The sequence below is a fragment of the Salvelinus alpinus genome, chromosome 33 (assembly GCF_045679555.1).
Source record: "Salvelinus alpinus chromosome 33, SLU_Salpinus.1, whole genome shotgun sequence".
Classification (NCBI taxonomy): Eukaryota; Metazoa; Chordata; class Actinopteri; order Salmoniformes; family Salmonidae; genus Salvelinus; species Salvelinus alpinus.
The window spans coordinates 20,605,077-20,623,123 of record NC_092118.1 but is presented as its reverse complement, the minus strand read 5'-3'; the positions used below and the strand labels follow the sequence as shown (position 1 = coordinate 20,623,123).

Below are 18,047 nucleotides of genomic sequence, written 5' to 3'. Positions count from 1 at the left end.
AAAGATTGTTTTATACAGTGCATTTTGAAATTAATCCATAATAGATGATACCAAGCTGAACTCAATGTTGGAGAAACACCTTTGGGATAATTTTAGCAGTAGACCTCCTCTGTCTACATTTTTATTAGGTCATTAATTGTGCCATAGGGTTAGGATGAGTGGGTTTGAGACAGGGGCTCAGCAGCAATAGCCTATAGAAATGGCTTTTCAAGCATAGATCCAATAGTCTCAAAATCAATTTCTTAAAGATCCATTGCAGCCGCTTTTATCTCAATATCAAATAATTTATGGGTAACAATTAAGTACCTTACTGTGATTGTTTTCAATTAAAATGGTCCTAAATAAAAAATAAATACTTCTAATAACAAAAAGACATTTCTCAAGCAATAATTTTACAGACAGAAAACTAGCTGTTCACGAGGCCTTTAATGAGCACGGATATGATACTACACCCAAAACATCACATTTACATAAATTGATAGTGTTATTATTGGTTTATTTGTAATTATTTGCTTTCTTTTATTTGGGAAAGGTCATTTTTAACGTGACTCCAGCTGGCTTTCTGCAGAAACATGACAAAACATGATCCATACATACAGTGCATTTGGAAAGTATTCAGACCCCTTGACTTTTTCCACATTTTGTTATGTTACAGCCTTATTCTAAAATTGATTGACGAGGAAAAAAACTATCTGCGCACAATACCCCATAATGACAAGGCTAAAACAGGTTTTTAGAAATACATTAAAAAATATATATATATACATTTACATAAATATTCAGACACTTTACTCAGTACTTTGTTGAAGCACCACTGGCAGCGATTACAGCCTCGAGTCGTCTTGGGTATGACGCTACAATCTTGGCACACCTATATTTGGGGAGTTTCTCCCCTTCTTCTCTGCAGATCCTCTCAAGCTCTGCCAGGTTGGATTGGGAGCGTCGCTGCACAGCGTTTTTCAGGTCTCTCCAGAGATGTTCGATCGGGTTCAAGTCAGGGTTCTGGCTGGGCCATCAAGGACATTCAGAGTCATTGTCCTGTTGGAAGGTGAACCTTCGCCCTAGTCTGAGGCCCTGAGCGCTCCGGAGTAGGTTTTCATCAAGGATCTCTCGGTACTTTGCTCCGTTCAGCTTTCCCTCGATCCTGACTAGTCTCCCAGTCCCTGCCGCTGAAAAACATCCCCACAGCATGATGCTGCCACCACCATGCTTCACAGTAGGGATGGTGCCAGGTTTCCTCCAGACGTGACGCTTGGAGTTCAGGCCAAAGAGTTCAATCTTGGTTTCATCAGACCAGACAATCTTGTTTCTCATGGCATGAGAGTCCTTTAGGTGCAATTTGGCAAACTCCAAGCGGGCTTTCATGTGCCTTTTACTGAGGAATGGCTTCCATCTAGCCACTCTACCATAAAGGCCTAATTGGTGGATTGCTGCAGAGATGGTTGTCCTTCTGGAAGGTTCTCCCATCTCCACAGAGGAACTCTGGAGCTCTGTCAGAGTGACCATCTCTGTCAGAGTGACCATTGGGTTCTTGGTCACCTCCCTGACCAAGGCCCTTCTTCCTCGATTGCTCAGTTTGGCCGGGCCGCAAGCTCAAGGAAGAGTCTTGGTGGTTCCAAACTTCTTTCATTTAAGAATGATGGAGGAACTGTGTTCTTGGGGACCTTCAATGCTGCAGAAAACAGCATGACATCACCAACAAAGCCAGAACAAGTTATAATTTGTCTCATAGAATCTTCAAAACAAAGTATGAATGAAGTCAAAGACTGTGGCGTTTGCTGTGTAGTAGCAATCATTTATGAAACTCAACAGAAAAACTATAGTGCACTATAGTGCCTTTCCAAATCATGTCCAATCAATTGAATTTACCACAGGTTGACTCCAATTAAGTTGTAGAAACATCTCAAGGATGATCAACGAAAACAGGATGCACTTGAGCAAAAATGTCGAGTCTCATAGCAAAGGGTCTGAATACTTATATTTTTTTAATGAATTTGCAAACATTTCTAATAAGCTGTTTTTGCTTTATCATTATGGGGTATTGTGTGTAGATTGATAAATGTTTTATTTAATCGATTTTAGAATAAGGCTGTAACGTAACAAAATGTGGAAAAAGGGAAGGGGTTTGAATACTTTACGAATGCACTGTATATTAAATCACATAGATAACATAATATAACCATATGTGGATATTGCAATAATAATAATGAGACTATGATTAACCATGTTTTAATATTGAAGGATAAACTGCCAAATAACCTACTGCATATTTGCTAGAGTACTCTTATTTCTCCTGTCTTATTCAAATGTAAAACAACCGGAGAAGATTCAGAATCATAGTTTATTTGATTACAGTCATTGGACCAGAGCGGTTTCAATTGAACACGCTCAGCACATTACTTTGGACTGGTTGTGAATAGATACAGTACAGCTACGACCGGAAGTGACTTTTCATTGTACGCTAGTAAAGGATTTTAGTTAACCCTTTTCCTAACCTTAACCTAATTCTCCCAACCTGCTACGAAAAAGTAACTTACGGTCATGGATGTATACCCAAAGATGTGTTCTATCTGTGCTACCACATAGTCAAAACCCCTTGGACGAGCATCTGCTAGTGTCTACTGAATGACATCACTTCATCCAAACATTCCCACACCTTTCCTGCAACTCTCAAGTCTCTCTGCTGGAGGTTTAATGGATTGGAAGCTGAAAAGTTAAAGTTTTCTGTAAGTGAATACATTGCAATATGTTATTTACGTATTCATTTTACACATTTGTTTGTGGATGCTTTATGAATGCATAAGAGGTACGGAATAACTAATTTGTGTGTAACAACAACAAAAAACGTAGCTAACGTTAGCTAACTAACGTTAGCTAGATAAAACTTTTTTTGCCAAATTCTGCTAACTAACGATGGCGTTTTGTGAAGATGCTCAACCAAACTAGTTATTTTGGCAACTAACGTTACGGTATACGTGTATGTATTTTGTTGTTCTCGTAAAACAATGTTAGCCAGCTAACGTTAGTTAGCAACAAAAAAAAAGTTACTTTCCTCGCTAGTTAGCAAGCTAGCTACCTAGGCTATCGTTAGATCTGGTCCATCGCGCGATGACAACGAATTGGCTGGTCATTTATTTAACTAGGCAAGTCAGCTAAGAACAAATTCTTACCAAAAGGCAAAATGCCTCCTGCGGGGACGGGGGCCTGGGATTAAAAATAAAAACAATATAAATATAGGACAAAACACATCACAAGAGAGACAACACTACATAGAGAAATGAGACAACAACATAGCAAGGTAGCAACACAAAACATGGTACAAACATTACTGGGCACAGACAACAGCACAAAGGGCAAGAAGGTAGAGACAACAATACAAAGCATCCACAACTGTCATCTGCTAACAACATCTTCAGTCTGAGTGTTATTTTTGGCTGTAAATTACTTTTGTTTAGTGACTGGCATCAATATACCACTGCTGTAACTCACCAAAGTAAAGATGTTGCCAGGGTGATGGATAACGTTTCCTTATGCGCGCACAGGGTGGCATACCTTTAAGCACTTTGGTCCACGCTCATACGACGGATCGCCACTAGTGCAGGCGCACCCGACGCCAGTGGTCGAAAGTATTTTATTTAGGATAAATGGTACCCTGCACACGCAGAGAAGGGTCAGAGAGGAAGATGCGAAGCGTTAGTATGTATGGGATAATATTTTACATAAACACCTTCCCACCTTTGGAACAATGACTCCCGTTATTAGGGCGGAGACATTAACATCTCGTCATTGTATACAGATCTCTGGAAAACTTCTACAGACAGCACTCTCTGGCAACATTTATACTTTTGGGTCTACTCTACAAATCATTGATTGGGTTCGTCTATGCAATGGACACGCAATGGACCAGAGCTATGCTATCCTGTGTGTAGCTAAGCTAAAGCTAGCCTGCAGGCTGTGCGAGTTCCAAATCAAAGTTTTTGTCTACTTGGCGGTCTAGACGTCAGACATCTTTTCCATGCTAATTAAAGTAATTAATGTATAAAAATCTTCAAAATAAATTCAGACTGGACGTGCTGTTTAGCAGATGACTAGCCAGTTACAGAAATCCACATATTGCTTTGCTAGATGCTTATTTTATTATGACCAGATAACAATGCTATCTATTAAGTTCCCATCATAGCATGGACTCATTGGCATTTTTCTATATAACTAGATAGAGCTAGGCCTATATTTAAGCAATAAGGCCCGAGGGGGTGTGGTATATGGCCAATATACCATGGCAAAGGGCTGTTCTTATGCACGATGCAGCGCAGAGTGCCTGGATACAGCCCTTAGCCGTGGTGTATTGGCCATATACCACAATCCCCAGAGGTGATAATAGTGCTATTATAAACTGGTTACCAATGTAATTAGAGCAGTAAAAATAAACGTTTTGTCATACCTGTGGTATATGGTCTGGCTGAAAGCTGTGGTATATCAATCAGCCTTCAGTGCTCGAACCACCCAGTTTATAATATATTATTTACACAATATATTTGTTTAGTCTCTTTCTACTGTCATTTTCTTTCTTTGACACATTTTATTTCTATTGAATGTAAACATATTTTCTGTATGAGGATTATTGATGGGGTTTTTCTCTATGAGTGTATGAGTTGATTGTGGTTATTTTGTCCTGTGTAGGATGTCCTGTCTAAGATGATTGAACTCACAAACCAGAGACCCTGAAGGGAGTCCTGGACCCCTGACTACTATCCCAGCCTGCCAGCGATGTCTCCCAAAGTGCCTGGCCATGGCAGGGCGGAGGACACGGCGGTACAGGTCGCTGTTCGAGTGCGCCCCCTGCTGCCCAAGGAGCTGCTGCACAGCCACGAGAGCTGCATGACGGCTGACCCTGAGCAGCGCAGGGTCACTCTGGGTCACGACCGACACTTCCACTGTGACTTCCTGTTTGAGGAGAGCAGCTGCCAGGAAGAGGTGTACGCTGTGTGTGTCCAGCCCCTCATAGAGGCCTTCTTTCAGGGCTTCAACGCCACTGTCTTCGCCTATGGGCAGACAGGCTCTGGGAAGACATACACTATCGGAGAAGCCAACCTTTGTGAGTTTCTGGTTTCTTCCCCGCTACCTGCAATGTTTGGTCATTTAATAATTTTTGTTCTATGCCTTTTGAGTTCCATCAGAGAAGATGTACTAGTAGTGTAGAGGAGCGGAGAATAGATGCACATCTTCTGGTGTGTGATATAGAAATGCTGATATGCAGAGAGTTCACACCCATCCTGGAAGCCAACTGCACTTCCTACAATTCAGCTGCCACAGCCTGCGGGAACAGTCCATACCAGACAGGCTTGCCATCTGAGCTACTGGTGTGTGAGATGGCAAATCTGTGTGGGTGGGTTATGGTTACAACACAGAGCGTGTGTGTTTGTGTGTGATGAAGTATGTGTTATATTAGATCAGTTCTGTGGTGCATGTGTGTGTCAGAGGTACGTGTTCCTTCAATGAAAACAGTGCAAAGCTGCAGGCAATGGTTTTATATACGTACATACTTAATTATCCTCAGAGCGGTTACTAGGCTATACCATACAGGGTATAGGAACCCAGTGTCTGTGTGTAGCTTCCTTTAGGGATGAGGAGCAGGGCATCATCCCCAGGGCTGTGGCTGAGGTCTTCAAGCTGCTGGATGAGAATGACCTCAGTGACTTCTCTGTCCGAGTGTCTTACTTGGAGGTGTACAAGGAGGACTTCAGGGACCTGCTGGAGGTGGAGACAGCCAGCAAGGACATCCACATCAGAGAGGATGACAAGGGCAACATTGGTATGGATATATATAATTTTTTCCCCCAACAAATATTTATCGCAAACAAGCATATCTTTGTGTTGTCAGGGATCTTAAAGTTCAACATGAGGGTAGGGAGTAGTCAAAGTCATGTGTGTTAGTTATTCATGTCTTGTCTGTGCTCGTGTGTGCGCTTCCCTGCAGTGCTGTGCGGGGTGAAGGAGTGTGAGGTGGAGGGGCTGGACGAGGTGCTGAGCCTGCTGGAGTCTGGCAACACGGCCAGACACACCGGCGCCACCCAGATGAACCCCCACTCTAGCCGCTCACACACCATCTTCAGCGTGCACATGGACCAGCGCAGCGGCAGCTCCCGGGCCCATGGTAACCCCACCACGGGCACCGGGCCTCACGTCCTCTCCTCTAAGTTTCACTTTGTGGACCTAGCGGGGTCGGAGAGGATCCTCCGCACAGGGAACACAGGAGAGAGGCTGAAGGAGAGCATCCAGATCAACAGTGGCCTGCTAGCCCTGGGGAATGTCATAGGAGCCCTGGGAGACCCCAAGAGGAGAGGCACCCATATACCATACAGGGACTCCAAAATCACCAGGTATGTAGTCATCTAACATTTGGGCAGGATATATTGTTTTCCTCCTTTTTTTTGCAAATAATTTAAGTCTGACATTTAAATTCTGTATTCAGGATCTTGAAAGATTCTCTCGGAGGAAACGCCAAGACGCTGATGATTGCATGCATCAGCCCCTCCTCTGCGGACTTTGACGAGAGCCTGAACACACTGAACTACGCCAAGCGAGCCCGCAACATCCAGAACCGGGCCACGGTGAACTGCCGAGGAGAGCCGGACCGTGTGGAGGGGCTGGAGCAGCAGATCCGGGCGCTTCGCAGGGCCCTTGAGAACCGTCAACGCTCAGAGACCCGTATCATCGCCCGCTCGGACCCAGACAGACGGTTGCGCCCCGGAGAGGGAGAGATCATCAGACTGCAAGCCCAGAGTGCCCACTACAGGACCTGCACTGACACTGCATACAGGTGAGATGAAATGTACACAAACTGCTTTAATTTTCTTAATAATCACTGGCATTAAGTTCAGTAGTTGACTAGAAGTAATATTATCAGTTTCATAAACAGTTTCATAAAAGGGCACTTCATTGTGAGGATAGATGTGTGTGGGTGTTGTGTTTGGCTAATGGGCTCAGGAGTAGTTGTCTGAATATGTATGTCTGTGTACCCATCCCCAGGTTGCTGTGTGAGCTGCAGGGTGAGGGGGCGCTGACTGCGGAGCAAGGCCTGAGGGTGAAGGACTGGCTGTGTTCTGTGGAGGAAGAACGCAGCGGCCTGACCACTGCCTCAGGACCTGACAGCGGCATCGAGAGCAGCTCCACCGAGGACACCGCCGCTCTGAGGAGGGGGAGGGCTGCCGTCAAGAACCAGGTCATACACACATTAACAATCACTACATCGCTCACTACATATTCATAAAGCTCCTATTTATTCAAAGAAAAGGCTTAGCAAAATATTTGATCTTATGAACAAGAGGTTCATCCTAGGGCTGGGTAATATATCGGATTTTAAGGTATACCGGTATGGACCCACATACTGCTATGGGTTTTTACAATGCTGTTTATAGCGATATGTTGATACAGTGCTAAGTAAGTTAACCCTTTCCTAAAAGTGGACTACTTCACGGTCAGTTTTTTCCTAGTTTGATTTGAGTTTAAAGCAGTCAGAATGGCGGAAGCCTAATAAAACCACTTAAAATTAATTTGTTGTTGTAACTCACCAAAGTAGAGTTGTTGCCAGAGTGATGGATAACGTTTTCATATGTATGCACATGGTGGCATACTTTTAAGCACTTTGGTCCATGCTCATCTGTCCGATCTCTAGTGCATGCGCACCCAACGCTAGTGGTTGAAAGTATTTTCTTGTGGATAAATGATACCCGGCACACACAGATAAGGTTCCGAGAGGAAGAGGTGAAGAGAGAGGTTTCACTGCTCATAAAACATATTTAGAATGTTTATTTTTCAGAAACATAGAATACTGTCAAATTTGAAAAATATGTGATATTTTGGCCATATCGCCCAGCCCTAGTTCATCCTATCCTAAAAGCATTCAAACAACCTGATGGAGTTATGGTGGTAAGACATCAATTATCTCACCGAACAATCCAGGAAGTGTTGTTGTGCTCTGTGACTCATAATGTATCTGTCATTGAACCCCACAGGAGGCAGAGAGTGGTGGGGAGGAGTTGGGCCGTGAGAGGGAGGAGAGTGTGGCTCAGCTCCAGGGCCAGGTCCAGCAGCTGGAGAGAGAGAACACAGACTTCCTGGCTGCTCTGGAGGATGCCATGGAGCAGTACAAACAGCAGGTCAGAACTACACAGCATTTTGACTTCTTACTGGCATTTTGGTGTTCAACATGACAGCACTGTAATCATCAAAGAATAAAAGCAAATACATTTTGTCTCATTTCTTAGTCTGTCCTCACTTGCCTCCAATATTTCAGTACTAGTCTCCGTAGATAATAATTTCCGTCTTGAGAGAGGATCAACATTGTTCATTGTTTCAATGTTTCAATTATTCTCTCCCCCTCCCCTAGAGTGATAAGCTGCAGGAGCAGCAGGACGTGATAGTGGAGCTGCAGTGTCTGCTCTCGGGGCCAGGTGTACCGAGGCTGGGATTACACCTGACACCACGCCCCCACACCGCCCCCCAGGGCTCCACGAGCCACTCCCACAACGGACTCACCAACAGACAGGTAACTGACTGATCAGCACCTCTTAGTAGTGGAATGAAAACTGGCATGAAGTTCCACAGTCTCAACGTTAATCAGTAGTGTGTTCCACAGTGTATGTCGCTGTGTGCTATGAGTGTGACTGTGTTGGCTGTAGGTTAGTCCAGTGGACTGTGTGGAGAGCAGCTCATTTGGTGACCAGATCCAGTGTGGTTATGGTCAATCTTCTCATGACCACGAGGACCTAGGAGAGGGAGAGGTGAAGGACTCTGAGGAGGAGGACACTTACGTCAACATGAGCCACGACAGACGGAAGTATGGAGAGAATATCACATCTTTATTTAAAACTGAGTGAGATCAGGCAGATTATAGAATGCCCAAGCATCATTGACTGTCTAGATTATTGATGGCTACTGTATGTATCTCTTAGACACGTGAATCTGACTTGGACTAAGAGAGATATTGTGGGTGGATCAGCAGCTGGAGGGAGAGGTCTCCTGTCTCAGCTGCCTGGGCTGCCTGCCTCTGAACAATTCTCCACCAGGCGACCGTGTGAGTCCCACAGCAGGACGGGGCGTAATCAAATTCTAAATGAACTAATTCAAATTTAAGTTGACTGTGGAAGCACTAACATGTGTTTGCGTCCCCTTCTCTCTGTGCAGCCAACTCCAGTGTAGGGGAGAGCTCAGTGGGTCTGGGGTCAGAGTGGGGCCTGCTACAGGCCCAGCAGAAGATCAGAGAGCTGTCTGTCACCATCCGCATGAAGGAGGAGCTCATCAGAGAACTGGTCAAGACCGGTACATACCTAAGACCATTCCTTCCTGGCTTTCTATATGATGGCAATCACATGCCTGTTTTCCCCCCATAAAAAATACGTAATGTACCATGGAGTGGTGGGACAGATGTTATCGTGTATTACTGTAGGTAAGGACGCCCAGGCTCTGAACAGGCAGTACACCCGTAAGATCTCTGCCCTGGAGGGGGAAGCTGAGCAGGCCAGGCAGGAGGTCCGGGAGGCCCAGAGACAGCTTCAGGACCTGGAGAAACAGGAGAAGGAGACCAGCGGTGTCACTGACAGGACCAGGGCCCAGGAGTGTCGCAGGAAGATAGCTGCAGCACAGAGCAAAGTACAGGTCTGTCTGTCTGAGTCAGACTCCTACACTAATGCATACTGTACACTCGTAACATCAGTTAGTGTGTCTGCTCATAGTGGATGTTTGTACTAGAGGTCGGCATGGACGATTTAATTAGGGCCGATTTCAAGTTTTCATAGCAATCGGTAATCTGCCTTTTTGGACGCCGATTATGGCCGATTACATTGCAATCCACGTGGAGACTGCGTGGCAGGCTGACCACCTGTTATGCGAGTGCAGCAACAAAAGGACCTTGTGGCTGCAAGGAGCCAAGGTAAGTTGCTAGCTAGCATTAAACTTAACTTATAAAAAAACGATCAATCTTCACATAATCACTAGTTAACTACACATGGTTGATGATATTACCAGGTTAACTAGCTTGTCCTGCGTTGCATATAATCAAAGCGGTGCCTGTTAAATTTACCATCGAATCACAGCCTACTTTAACTTCGCCAAACGGGTGATGATTTAACAAAAGCACATTCGCTAAAAAAGCACAATCGTTGCACAAATGTACCTAACCATAAACATCAATGCCTTCCTTAAAATCAATACACAGAAGTATATATTTTTTTAACCTGCATATTTAGTTAAAATAAATGCATGTTAGCAGGCAATATTAACTAGGGAAATAGTGTCACTTCTCTTGCGTTCAGTGCAAGCAGAGTCAGGGTATATGCAGCAGTTTGGGCCGCCTGGCTCGTTGCGAACTGTGTAAAGACCATTTCTTCCTAACAAAGACCCTAATTAATTTGCCAGAATTTTACATAATTATGACAACATTGAAGGTTGTGCAATGTTTAGACTTAGGGTTGCCACCCGTTCGATAAAATACGGAACGGTTCCGTATTTCACTGACAGAATAAACGTTTTGTTTTCAAAATGATAGTTTCCGGATTTTACCATATTAATGACCAAAGGCTCGTATTTCTGTGTGTTTATTATAATTAAGTTTATGATTTGATATTCCATAGAGCAGTCTGACTGACCGGTAGTAGGCAGCAGCAGGCTCGTAAGCATTCATTCAAACAGCACTTTACTGCGTTTGCCAGCAGCTCTTAGCAATGCTTGATGCACAGCTTTGTTTATGACTTCAAGCCTATCAACTCCTGAGATTAGGCTGGCAATACTAAAGTGCCGATAAGAACATCCAATAGTCAAAGGTATATGAAATACAAACAGTATAGAAATAGTCAACGCTCCATAATTCCTATAATAACTACAACCTAAAACTTCTTAACTGGGAATATTCGAGGGCGGCTGTTGTCGATGTGTTCCTGGTTCGAGCCCAGGTAGGAGCGAGGAGAGGGACGGAAGCTATACTGTTACACTAGCAATACTAAAGTGCCTATAAGAACATCCAATAATCAAAGGTATATGAAATACAAATGGTATAGAGAGAAATAGTCCTATAATTCCTCTAATAACTTCAACCTAAAACTTCTTACCTGGGAATATTGAAGACTCATGTTAAAAGGAACCACCAGCTTTCATATGTTCTCATGTTCTGAGCAAGCAACTTAAACGTTAGCTTTTTTACATGGCACTTATTGCACTTTTACTTTCTTCTCCAACACTGTGTTTTTGCATTATTTAAACCAAATTGAACATGCCTCATTATTTATTTGAGACTAAATTGATTTTATTCATGTATTATATTAAGTTAAAATAAAAGTGTTCATTGTTCATTCAGTATTGTTGTAATTGTCATTATTAGAAATATACATATATAAAAATCGACCGATTAATCGGTATTGGCTTTTTTTGGTCCTCCAATAATCGGTATCGGCGTTGAAAAATCGCAATCGGCGACCTCTAGTTTGTACTTGCCTGTGTCGGTTTATTCATTTTTGTGTGTGTGGGCGTGTGTGTGTGCGCTTTAGGTCCTGAGCCAGCGTCAGAGGGACACGGCGCAGCTGGCCTCACTGTCTGCACAGAGCGAGCGGCGTGTTTCGGAGCTGGAGCGCAGCGTGCAGGGCATGAGGCAGCAGCAGGAGCAGCTGCAGAGACGTCTGCGACACGAGAGCCAACAGAAACGACGCCTGGAGACAGAGATGCAGCGACGCACGCACAGAGTCAAGGTGCAGCCCTGGAGAATGTAGAATACCTGCTAAGAAACAGAGTGGAGCAGGACAATGCTGTGGTTTTTACCGATTGGCATTTGTCACATCCAAAAGTTTTCAGTGATCACATGACATCAACACATGACTAATTTGCATTCATAGCGTATTACAAACACTCCACTGTGGCCTAAATTCTGTGGACAGAATTCCAACATGTAACTAACACCTGAATTATGCATAGCAGCTATTTCTTAGCAGCTATTTCCCCACATCAGTTTTCTCAAATGAGAGAAGGACTAGGCAGTTGGATGGCAATTATATTGTTGCTATTAGAATATGATGCCTGCCTACCTTGGTATCCCTCTGTTTTTACTTAATACTACTTCTTTCCCTCCATCCATCTTTCCCTCCCTCTTTCCATCCCTTCCTCCCCAGGAGCTGGAGATAAAGAATGAACAGCAGCAGAAGATCCTGAGGATAAAGACGGAGGAGATTGCTGCCTTCCAGAGACAGAGACGCAGCGGCAGCAACGGCTCTGTCATATCACTGGAGGAGCAGCTGGTGGGACATGGGGCTTCTACAATGCTTATGAAGCATTTATATAGCACATATAAACAGTTGATTAAGTATTTATACACCAGTTATACAATAGGCATATAATCTCAAAAGCATTTATACAGATGTTACATACAAACCATGCTCATTCACCTCTATGCAGTAGTTCTACACCATTTATAAAGTAAATCTACGGCCTTTTAAAGTATTTTATGTGGTTTTACTCATAGTTTCCTCTATATATGAGCCAAGGACATAAAACAACTAAAAACTAGCCTGGCCAGGAGATCAGCTGGCTACATATTTATCCAAAAAGCATGTTTCAACATCCAAAGGCTTTATTTCCATTGTTAAGAGTGAAAGATGAAAAATGCCTCGTATCCCTGAGCAACTAAATGCAGCTGAGTTTCCCCTGTGTGTTTCCTTATATCTCACACTCATAGTACACATTGAGTGGAGAGAGTCTCAAGTCATTAACTTATGTGCCTGGACAGGCCCAGAGCTCACACTGACACTCACACTGGACCAGCGTGATACACAGCCACCATACTGAACTCTATGAGAAAGCCTGTTTTAGTGGGTCTCTTAGCATGGTCTTTTTAATGAAGAGAGTAAGAGACCTGGCAGTCTGTGTGATGGAGATAGGTGCGATATAGATCAATACACTGAATGATGGGCAATCAACAACAAAAACTCAGCTGCCTGTAAGTTATAGATTTACAATGTTGTGAGGCACAAGTGTTTAATTATTTCTTGTCCGGGCTTCCAATGAGCTAAATGGCTCGTCTTGTTATTGAACGTTCTTCAGATGTGGGATGTGTCTGCATTTGCTGTGTGTGCCCCTTTGTGTGCAATGTGAGTTACGTCTGAAATATTGAGCTCCTTTGTACGGTACTACCGTGTTTCATTGTGGATCCAAATGAAGTGTGTCTGCATGTGTTCCCGTGCGAGCAGAAGATTGAGGAGCAGAAGCGCTGGCTGGATGAGGAGATGGAAAGTGTTCTGGAGCAGAGGAAAGGCCTGGAGGACCTGGAGGGAGAGCTGACCAAGAGGGAACAGATCCTAGCCAAGAAGGAGGCCCTGCTGCAGGAGCGCAGTGGCCTGGAGACCAAGAGACTCCGCTCCAGTCAGGTACACACACATTAAACAGGCCCCACACATTCAGTGGCCCTTCAGGTATAGTGGTTTGCCAAGCTAATTTTACTGTCAATTTAATGATTTACTGTACTCATTGATAAATCATTCATAAATCTAGTACGGCCGAGTAGCGTCTTTCCTTCAACTGTAGTATATCTCTTCTCTCCCCGTAGGCCCTCAGTGAGGACCTGGTGACGCTGTCTGGCCGTATCGAGTCTCTGGAGCGGGAGCTGAGTGAGAGGAACGGCCTGCTCCGCAGCAGCAGTGCCCAGGACTCTCAGCAGATCCGCCAGGAGATCAACAACCTGCGCCAGGAGAAGGACACACTGCTCAAACAGAGAGTGGAGCTGGACGACAAACTACGGCAGGGTAGTCTGCTCTCACCAGAGGTCAGAGACCCTACAGGCTTACAGAAGCTTCTAACACCGCCCCAACACTTCTCTGTGGATTATTTCCATACGTAGTATTTGTATAGTTTCTGTAGTTTGGCATGTTAGGCTCTGAGTGTCAATGCTGGCGGTGCCCCTGTAGTTTGGTATATTGTGTGTGTGCCTGTATTTCCCCCCATATTTCAACCCCTGTGGCTCTCTTTGTTCTGTCCCCAGGAGGAGCGGTCTGTGTTCCAGCTGGACGAGGCCATCGAGGCTCTGGACGCGGCTATAGAGTATAAGAACGAGGCCATCACCCAGAGACAGAGGCAGCTGAGGGCCTCTGCCAGCATGCTCTCCCAGTGGGAGATGAACCTCATGGCCAAACTCAGCTACCTGTCTGCCTCAGAGACCCGTGCACTGCTCTGCAAGTACTTTGACAAGGTCTGTCTGTGTGGCCCTCTTCCCTGCTGTTGTGGTTTTCACTGTGTCGGCTCAAATACATGGCCGCCTAGCCAATGTGTACACGGCAAGTCTCCATTCTGATTCAAAGCAGCATGGAAATGGAGTGAGAGAGAAAGATAGGGGATGTAAGTTGTTTGTGTGTGTAGGTGGTGTCGCTGCGGGAGGAGGAGCGTAAGCTGCAGCTGGCCCTGGCAGATCTGGAGATGCGTGGTGAGGAGCAGCTGCAGCTGGTGCAGTGGCTGGAGAACGCTCTGGACCGCACGCAGCTCGACACGGACCGCAGGCTCACACAGCAGCAGAAGGAGCACGAGAGGAGTGTACAACTACTGCTGCAGCAGTGCCGAGGTGGGCCTCACAAATAAATACACACACCAGTAGGATTTAGGCAGAACATGTCAGAATATAACCACATTTTTTGGTTTTCAACAAAGATCTAGGCACACTTTGTTGCTCCACCTCAAGACAACAAAATGAGACACGGGCACAACTACCCCTTTCTTTTTTAAAGATATATATTGTTGATATTTTATCTCCATTCAGTTTGCCATGTCTATACCTCCCATTCAAACCTCCCACACCCAGTGTGATAACAGCCACCAGGCTCATTATCTGCAGCGCAGTGTTCCTCGGGTATTGTTGTGGTCCCCCTGATGTTTACTTCCCTACAGAGCAAATGGACGAGGGCCTGGCGGGGAGGCAGAGGCAGTACGAGGGCTGGATCCATAACCTTAGTAAAGAGCTCAACCACTACAAGGCTGCCAACCTGGAACTGAGCAACAGGTTCAGGGAGCTGTGTGGCAACGCCAGCCAACCCACGGAGCAGGGAAAGGGTACTGTATGGCTCATTTTGGATAGGGACATACTATTGTCATTTCTTTTACAAAGCGCCCTTGCCAGTAGGTAAAGTACATTAATGTGGAAATGTCTGCTCTACCCAAAATTACAACCAATTAATTGCAGCATTACCACAAAAATGGTAGAGGCAAGTAGAAGGGGGAAAAAGTAAGGAACTTGTATGTCGGCCCTATATTAAAGAACATAAATGGTTAAAGAAAGTGTGGTAAATAAAAACATATACCAATTTCATTTAAGGACCAAAAAACTGACAGCTGTGCCATATAAATTGCAAAATAGTTGGGAAGAGATTTTCGATGTACCCATTCCATGGCACATGGTTTATGAATTGATACGCAAAACAACGCCGGATTCAAAACTTCGAATTTTTCAATTTAAATTACTATACAAAATTCTTGCAACTAATAGAATGTTATATATATATGGGGGATACAATCTTCCCAGCTCTGCAGATTCTGCTGTGAGGAGGCAGAGTCATTAGATCATTTATTTTGGTATTGTCCATATGTAGCTCGTTTTTGGTCACAGGTCCAGGAATGGCTGAAGAATTACAACATTTGCCTAGAACTAACGCTACAGATAGCAATACTGGGGGATTTGAAAAGCCATAGTCAATCAATCAATAATATAATAATTATTTTAGCAAAAAAATATATTTTTAATTTACAATCTGTAGAAGCTATGAGAATAGGAAGGTTCAATTATTTTGTGAAGCATCACAGCACAGTTGAAAAATATATGGCAAATAGAAATCCGAAATGGATGATGTTGAGAGATAGATGAGAGGGGTTGAATGGAGCTGAAGGGTGGGACTAATAACAAGATAAACAATGTAAAGCATACGGGATCTGTAAAATGTATATAGGTTCGGAACTTTTGTGAAATAGCACTGTTACAAATAGAACTGGATGGACATCAGAAATAGAGGAAGGACTAAGAACCAACAAGAGAGAACTATTGTAAAGTAGACTGTGTCTGTAAAATGTGTATAAGATGTATAAATTGAAGGTAAAAGCAGAAGTGTTTATTAGTTTACTCCAATTGGGGGATCGGTGGTAGGGTTTGCGGGGAATAATAATAAATGTATATTCTTTAAAAAAGTATGTATGTCTATATACATAGGTATGTGTATGTATATATGTGTATATGTATGCATACGTGTATGGATATATATATTTACCAAAAAATATGGGGGATTGGAAATGATGCAGACAATTACATTAGAAGCAACATTCTTTTGCAATATTAAGCTGATCCATCCCTTTAAAAAAATAGTTTTTTAAAATACATAATGTAGGTAAGATAAGATAACAGAAGGCATCAGTATAAAAAACATAATCCAATCTCTGATTTCTGTTGAAATAATCCTCATCTGCTCAAATACTCAGACATCTGCTCTCTCAGATAAAAAAAAAAGTACATATGTAAAATGCACATCTGTCAAGCAATAATAAGTATTCAACATTCAGTGTTTGTGAGTATTCTGTCCTAGTCTGTCCTGTTCAGTGCTGGGCTGTGAGGCATGTGAATATTCATTTTTTTATATGTTGGTTTGCAGTTCCGGTCTTTGAGGGCAGAACAGCAGGCAGTGGCAGTGTGGAGAGGCTGAGCCAAGGCCCAGACGACAGCCGTAGGGGAGGGCCAGGGGATCCAGAGAGACCAACCAGGTCCCGGGAGGAAATAAGGGAGCTGGTCAACACCCCTCTCCCTGCCACATGGAGGCGCTCCTCCCTCCCCACCGAGGACCCCTGCGGCATGGAGGAGCTACAGCAGCGGGTGGCCGTGGAGACGCCTGTAAACCGGGTGGTTCAGACAGGCACGGGGCCTTGGAGTGGGACGACATCTCTGCCATTTGCCAAATCACGCAGAGAGTCCCGCCGATCCAGCCTCAACACCGGACCACTGATCTCAAACAATTCCATAATTGATGTGAGGAAAAATCCTGTTTAAAAGCACAAGGACCTCATGGTAGAATCAAGTTGAAATGCAAAAGGACCTTACGGCAGAATTTAGTTTAAATGCCAAAGGACTTAATGGCAGGATCCTGTTTAAAATGAAACAGAATCAAGTTCAATTCAACATGTGTCAAAAAACTTGTTTTTGTACTGTTAAAATTATGTATTTGTTTTATAACCTGTATGTATCTTTTGTATTCATCCGTTCTCATTTTTCTATATTTGTGGTTTTATAAATAAATGTTGGAGAATGCTCTTTGTTTTCTATATCAAGCACTTTTCTTTTCCTCCATGTAATTCATCCGCTTGTACAATAATAGACGTCATCATAAACAGGTTATACTGTTCACTGTTGCTATTTTGTCGTCACTACCCATTTCTGTATGTGAAATAAAATATGATTCTTGCTTCTGTAATCTCTGACTGACTAATATATTGTAAAGGCGTAATATAAAGAATATTCAAAGTCGTGGTTTGGTGACTAAATAATTATAAAAATTGCTATCTTAAATGCATAAAGCCATACATTTGGACATCAATCAATCAAATGAATTTTATTAAGCCCTTTTAAATCAGCAGTAGTCAAAGTGCTATATAGATTCCCAGCCTAAAACCCCAAAGAGCAAGCAATGCAGATGTAGAAGCACGGTGGCTAGGAAAAAACTCCCTAGAAGGGCGGAACCAGGCTCAGAGGGGTGGCCAGTCAGAATTAGAATACTAGAACGGGCATGAAACGTAATTATGGGATAAAGAGCAACCATTTTGGTTAGGGAGTTGGTCAACCATGGTACGACAGTGCTGTGATAAAATACTGTGTAAAATAATGAATTTGAAGAATGTAACTGCACTGTATGATTGTTAGTGAGCTAGCCAGACAGTTTTAGAGGAATGATTCCATAAATGTTTCCATTAACTGCCAATATGACATTACATTCAAACAATGCAGTCACTCCACAGCCATACACTGGCTGAAATCAGTTGTTGCAAGTTGT

The 18,047-nt window shown here is 43.6% G+C and overlaps 1 protein-coding gene across 1 annotated transcript; it reads left to right on the top strand.

Moving 5' to 3' along the window:
- The first annotated feature begins 2,457 nt into the window (after positions 1–2,457).
- LOC139562914 (kinesin-like protein kif7) lies at positions 2,458–17,471 on the top strand. Its single transcript, XM_071381073.1, has 20 exons — positions 2,458–2,726; positions 4,681–5,095; positions 5,612–5,812; positions 5,978–6,380; positions 6,473–6,820; positions 7,030–7,222; positions 8,016–8,159; positions 8,390–8,548; positions 8,682–8,839; positions 8,955–9,076; positions 9,187–9,321; positions 9,449–9,657; positions 11,541–11,738; positions 12,156–12,281; positions 13,230–13,406; positions 13,586–13,801; positions 14,018–14,224; positions 14,392–14,590; positions 14,914–15,075; positions 16,659–17,471. Exons 2-20 carry the CDS (start codon positions 4,768–4,770, stop codon positions 17,048–17,050), a joined length of 4,077 nt encoding a protein of 1,358 aa, XP_071237174.1. The 5' UTR covers positions 2,458–2,726; positions 4,681–4,767; the 3' UTR covers positions 17,051–17,471.
- The last annotated feature ends 576 nt before the right edge of the window (positions 17,472–18,047 follow it).